The sequence below is a fragment of the Agrilus planipennis genome, unplaced genomic scaffold (genome assembly GCF_000699045.2).
Source record: "Agrilus planipennis isolate EAB-ADULT unplaced genomic scaffold, Apla_2.0 scaffold824, whole genome shotgun sequence".
Lineage (NCBI taxonomy): Eukaryota > Metazoa > Arthropoda > Insecta > Coleoptera > Buprestidae > Agrilus > Agrilus planipennis.
Genome location: NW_020439474.1, coordinates 2,165 through 9,055, shown reverse-complemented (window position 1 = coordinate 9,055; position 6,891 = coordinate 2,165). Strand labels below are relative to the sequence as shown.

The 6,891-nt window shown below is 32.7% G+C and overlaps 1 protein-coding gene across 5 annotated transcripts in view; it reads right to left on the bottom strand.

Annotated features, from left to right (window-relative positions):
• Positions 1–1,776: 1,776 nt before the first annotated feature.
• LOC108743591 (NEDD4-binding protein 2) overlaps positions 1,777–6,891 on the bottom strand; it is a 7,201-nt gene continuing 2,086 nt past the window's right edge. For all 5 annotated transcript variants that reach the window (XM_025979135.1, XM_025979138.1, XM_025979136.1 and 2 more), the window contains exons 3-6: positions 3,714–6,712; positions 3,196–3,632; positions 2,055–2,193; positions 1,777–1,973 (exon numbers count right to left, since the gene is read on the bottom strand). In XM_025979135.1, coding sequence (XP_025834920.1) covers positions 2,106–2,193; positions 3,196–3,632; positions 3,714–6,712 — 3,524 coding nt within the window. In that variant the 3' untranslated portion in view covers positions 1,777–1,973; positions 2,055–2,105. The remainder of the gene's footprint in view (positions 1,974–2,054; positions 2,194–3,195; positions 3,633–3,713; positions 6,713–6,891) is intronic.

Here is a 6,891-nt window from a genome sequence, read left to right as displayed (position 1 = left end):
TATTTTATTATAAGATTAACTTATTAATTACCGTCATAATCGCAGTTTAGAGCTACAGATTCAATAATTTCTAAATCTAATAGACTTCCAAACAATTCTTTCAAATGGTTCACAAGCTGTTTCCTTTGAACTTCTTTTAGATTTGTTGCCATCCTGAAACTAAATTTATACTAGCCGCTAAATTTATCTATAAAAAAGGACGATAGAGGGCGCTATAGAACATTTTTGGGAAATACATGGGAAATCCCTACAAATAGCATTGTTACCAACTTAAAGAAACAATGAATTTAAATCCACTAACTTACTTTAAAACTTAAAAGTTTAATTTTAACAAAATTTTGCTAAAAAGCATACATCTAAACGAATACCTTTATTTTGATATCCAACACAATGGGAGCTTGAGTAAATATTCGAAAATAATGTTTGTCGCAAGTATGCGTATAGGTAGTTTAGAATGACATGAACCTTCAGATGCGCAGGAGGCGGGCCTTACCGCATTCATATTATACATTTGGAAAACATTGACTCGACTGGTCCTTGATTGATTCTAATCATTTGCCTCGCTATAAAAATAGGGTTGGAGTTCCAAAAAATGAGGCCAATATTTTTAAGAAATATAAATGCAAAAATCAGTGAAAGGATGGAGTTTTGCTAGTACACAACCCAAGGCCAAGATTTATGTCATTCTAAATTACATCTACTTGGGATATTTAGATTTTGAATTTATTCAGTATCATTGACAATACTGTAGATAAGACAGAGAAAAAGGGTAAATGAAAAACAATTTTGAGTAGTGTTTTTATTAGAAATTATACTATAGGTATACAAAAATAACTAATTCTAAAGTAGATTATAAGTATAAATTTTTTTAAAAATATGAACAAAATATATTATATACTAGCAAAATAAACGTAAACAACATATTCACTAATATAGTCATTAAACAGTTCCTTAAATTAAATTGTACAAACAATTCAACCATGTTAACTAGAAGTCGAAGGATTTTGTTTTAGTAACATCAGTTTTTTTTTCAATATTTTTGAGATATCCATTTAATTCAGTTTTATTGCACAAACAGTTAATTATTTATTTATTGTTCCATAAAATTGAAATGACAACAGTAACCACGACATAAAATATTGAACGTGTGATATGTAACGACTTACGACATCTATTGAATTTTATGTTTTATCACATCAAATATGTTTGTAGTAAGGTATACAGCGACATCTATTACATGTATGGTTGGATAACAAAGGAACAAAAGAATACAAACAAAATTAAACCATCAATAACAAGATATAAAACAAAAGCATGCTCTTAATTATTGTATTGTCACAATGTTAAAAAAAAAAACAGGAATTTATCAACTTAAACAAGACATGTAAATAACAACAAAAACTGAAATGAAATGAAATATACATATATCGTCGAAAATAGGCCCCTGATAAGAAAAGCTTTTATAAAAGAATGTGCAGTATAAACCGTTTTAAAGTTTACTTTGATTTCATTTATGCCAATGTCGAATTTGTTTCAAGTAGCTGTTAATAGATATGTTGTAATATAACTTAGTTATATATATTTGTATTTATTTTTGTAATGTTCATATATGTAGGTATATCGTATAATATGTATTCAAAAAAGCGAAATAAAAAAGTGAAAACAACATTGAGCATTAATCACAGCCATTGAAATTCCTTATTTTTATTTAAATACTAAATTTTTTGTGTCCTGTAGATGATCAATTACTGTCAGTATATAATTTGTGATTGGTAATTTTGTATGGCAATATTTATGATCATTAGACCGTAGTATACTTGTCCCAAAAATAAATCTTATCAACTAATATACGTATTTGTACTTGTATTAAAGATAACTAAAAATTATTTTACCAGTTACATCGATCCCAACACTATTACATTTAATAACTTTTTTTGTTTTTATTATTTTTTTTACTGTAGGTTGTGGGGATGCTGAAATAAAGAGAACCCTGATAAACTTAGATCATTTCGCAAGAAATAATTAAAATAATGGAGTATTAATTAATAACTTACGGATTTACAGATAGACAGATAGATTAATTGTTCCATGACACTTAATATTTATTATATTTCTCGTTTTCCAACATCATTTGACATAAGGGAGTTTTTATTGACGTATACTTTCAGTAAGCCAGGATTCATGATGCAATAACTAAAATAAAAATTATATTTACAGTTTGTACGTGTCCCATTGTTCTGAGGAGGGACATCCTTCAAATGATCATCCTCAATGTTGGTATGTGAGAAAGGTGAAGCTAAGATTAGAGTTGAAAAAAATCACTTCTGTGCTCGCGTATATTTGGAGTAAATAAATAAAAAAACAACAAGATAGGAAACTAGAACACTTTCCAGGGCATGAAGAGCTAGTAAGAGATATATTAGAAGCCTCAATAGGAGTAAAACATTAACGAGAAGCAGACATAATAAAATGCCAAAACTGGCTCAGAATAGGAAGGAGTAGCCAATCTTTTCACTGGATGAAGATACTATTTGGACCAAGAGTCTGTTAGGAGAACAAAGGGGCTACGGAAATAAATAAACAACAAGATAGGATAGTAGGACACCTTCTAAATCATGAAGGGCTAGTTATAGACATACTAGAAGCAGCAAGTGGAGTAAAGCATTAAAGAGAAGCAGACATAATAAAATGCCAAAACTGGCTCAGAATAGGAAGGAGTAGCCAATCTTTTCACTGGATGAAGATACTATTTGGACCAAGAGTCTGTTAGGAAAACAAAGGGGCTACGGAAATAAATAAACAACAAGATAGGATAGTAGGACACCTTCTAAATCATGAAGGGCTAGTTATAGACATACTAGAAGCAGCAAGTGGAGTAAAGCATTAAAGAGAAGCAGACATAATAAAATGCGAAAACTGGCTCAGAATAGGAAGGAGTAGCCAATCTTTTCACTGGATGAAGATACTATTTGGACCAAGAGTCTGTTAGGAGAACAAAGGGGCTACGGAAATAAATAAACAACAAGATAGGATAGTAGGACACCTTCTAAATCATGAAGGGCTAGTTATAGACATACTAGAAGCACCAAGAGAAGTAAAGCATTAAAGAGAAGCAGACATAATAAAATGCGAAAACTGGCTCAGAATAGGAAGGAGTAGCCAGTCTTTTCACTGGATGAAGATGATGATACTTACTTCAACTTTCGTTTTCTTAATCGGGAAATCACGGCTGGTTTTAGTTTACTCTTCCCATCTTTGCTACCCTTTCCCCTTCCTGTAATAATAAATAATTCCTGATTCTTATTGTTGTTGCCACTAACCAACATAATATTCCTGTCCATAAATATGTCCAAAGCACTGATTGCTTCTTTTACATAAAGATAATGTAAATCGAGGGTGTGAAAGTCCTTTTTCTGTGAATTGTCGTTTAGTAACATGTGAGCTGCCAATGTGTTGGCCTTTTCATATAGCAATCCCCTTTCTTCGGCCAAACTGCTGTAATAACTGGCTATAAGACCCTCTCCCTTTTGAAAGTGTTTTTGCGCCTTTAAATATAACTCGTGTCTTTTGGCCAAATGCTTTCTCGCTTCTTCGCGTAATTCATTCGCAGATTTATTTTCCTTTTCATCGTTCTGAAACGAAATAAAAAAAAAATCTAACATTACACCAACTACCTAAGCCAACTAGACTATGCTATTCGTTAAAAACATCACCTCTGTATTTTCTTGCTGAGCCTCTTTCATTTCTTCCAGAATTGTCGAGGAAATTGGAGGTTGTAATATTGTTCCGTAGGGATCACTGATGTCTTCTACCTTAGTTGAATTTAGTAAAACTTCCACAGTTTGCTGATAACTGTTGTTATGTGCGTGCAATATTTCCACCAGAAGATCTTGATCTATAGTGGGGAATGAGTCAAACAATTTCTTTCGTGTTAATTTGGCAGCTAGATCGTCTGGAGTTAATTTTTTCCACTGTTCAATTTCTTTAATATATTTGTTTCTTTCTTTTTCTCGCGCCATTATATCTTTTAGATTTGGAGCCTGATTTTTTCGTAGGATTTCTTGCGCTTTCATTTCCCTTTCTTCGTTTTCTTGTAAAGTTTTCGCAAATTCTTCGTCTTCCTTTACCAGTTGTTCTAAAACTTGGTTTTGGGCTTCCATTTGTGAATAAACCGATTCCAAATAAAACGCAAACAGTTGCCTTGCCAAACTAACAGGCATTTGAACGACTGGTTGAAATCCTTTGGGATACAATTCGAAATTCCCAAAGGTGCTTTCTAATTGTGACACCAATACATCCCCTAAATTTAATTCCATCATTTCTTCGCTGTTTGCATAAGTTTGAGAATTTTCTAGATCATCAAAATCTTTTTCTGTGTCTAATGCAAATATGTCCCCACAGTTGGAGTGACAAATTTCTACTGCTGACGACGTGGATGGTTGTATTTTTGAGTTTTGACTAACAGGAATTGATGTTGAAGGTAAATTAATAGTTTCCATGGCCTCTTCTTTCGATTCCTTCGTTATTATTGGTTCCTTTGAAACGTTTAATTCTTCAAACGACCCATTCATACGACTCTTCACTTTGAGAATGTGATCAGAATAGTGTTGATTGCCGAATATAAATTGTTTTTCCAGAAATTTCACCAAGTCTTTTCCTGTCGACAAAATCTTATTTGAAAGGCTAGGATCTTCATTTTTGGATTCAACAGGATTTGGTTGATTCTGCTCCAAAGTGATCTTTTTAGTAGAACTGCTGATTTCTTCGATGGTATTGTTAATTTCAGTTTCTCCAATGAGACTACTAGACGGTTGTTCGTCGACCTTGTTTTCAATTTGCAAAACTTCCAAGTTCCCCTCTAATAATAAATCTATAGTCCATTCTACATCCTTGTTACATTTTTCGTACACATCTTTAAGAAGATCCAAGGATATGTCAGGAAACAAATTCACCAATTGCTGCATGTGCTTAGTCACTGTTTCAATTTCATTTTCAGAACTGACTGAAATAAAGTGGTCATCAGTCATCGAACTTTTATCGAGCATGACCTTTAGAGGTGGTTTTGGATTTTCCAAGAATACAAAGTTATTTGCTATTATATCTCTGTTAACACAGGTCAAAAATATTATGCCTGGGTCACTCACTTTTGAATTTGGAAGTAAAAGTTTGAAATCATCGTCATAAGTATTAGTCGAAGAATTTGCCGTTTCAACTTCAACGTTTCTGGTCTCTTTGTTATTTAAGATTATTGGTGGGCTTTCCAAGGGTTCCCAGGAGTATCTAGTCGTTTCTGATAAACCCCAAGAAGAAAGGTCTAATTTTGGATATATATTTATGGGTTTTTTAAATTCTTCCTTCCTTAATTTAGTTTGCAAATGTTCAACGTCTACCTCACCTTCCATTTGTGAACTTGTCTTTAGCTTTTTCATATCAGGTTCAGAAGAAGAATTTGCAAGTGGTATAACTGTATCAGAATGAGAACAAACGTTTTCGGTTGATAAAGCGACAGATTCTAAAAGTGCATGTGATTTTTCTTGATTTTTAGAAGTACTTGGTTCTGCCAAGATATCATCGTTAACAATTTTATTATTTTCTGGGACATTGAATTTTATAAGAGGGTCTAACATTTCAACGCTCTTTTCGTTAGAAACATCAAAGATTTCGTTAATAAACGACGAATTTTTAGGGCTCTCGGATGAGACAGATGTCGATGATGCTTCGTTGTCAAAATTCATTAAGTCTATAACATTCTCATTATTTTGAGATGTAGACTCGTTACTTTCGTTTACCGTTTGACCTTCTTCTGCATCTTTTGTCAAGTCAACTAAAGCATTCGCGTTACTTGAAACGGTCAAATCGACCATTTCCAAAGAATTTCCAGAACGCGAAGCAAAAATATTTTTTTGTTGAGAAGCAGTAGTGTTTCCTGCTTCAGGTTGGTTCGTTTGTTCAAAATTATTTAGTGGAACAATAGGAGGATAGATTCTCATTTGTGGCATCGGAACAAAATAACGTAAATTATACATGGCCATCAACTTCTTCGTTGTTATGTTTTTTTCGTAACGAGTCAACATATCGTTGATAACTTTTCTTGGCACTCCGTGCAGGTTACGACGAAGTAATTCTTTTTCATTGAATGCCCATTGGGTTTTGGGCTCTACTATTTCAATATAATACCCATTCTGGACAGCCATGATCGCATAAGATTTCATTTCCCACATTTGTACATTTGTATTATCAATTATTATGGGACTTATGCCGCTGATCATGGCTTGGTAAGTTCGATTTTGATTCCAGCTATGAGCTTCGGGTAATTGAGAAGGATTGTGGTTATAGATACCGTTTTTGGTAAAATAATCATCAGTAGATTTTATAAATTGTTCGTAATTTTGAAAATAAGGAGGATTAACAGAACGTTCCACAATGTATCTAGCTAATGTACTTTTGCCACTCCCAGGAAGGCCTCTCATTAAAACAAGAACCTTATATCCTCTCTGTATAGTAAAAATTATACGTTCTAATTCTTTATCTTTTCTGGAATGCGGTACTGCTACTGAAGATGAAGCATTCGCATATGTGACAGAATAGTTAACTGGTGAAGGAACCAATTTTGAAAACCTAGGGGTATTTTTCGATTTATTTTTATTTTTTGGGCTCACAAATCCATCTACATTACTAGAAAGCTCAATAAGCATATTTGTCGCGGATACTTCTGAAATGTTAGACATTCAGTTGATTATTGCATACCTAAACACTAAAAGTAATGTTAAAAATATTTTTTTTTATCAATTAGTAATTAATGATGCCCTTTTTGGAGAATTCAGAAACATTAGAAAGAATAACAAAATATTATTATGACAAAAGCTCACAAAAATATATAATTCCTGATTC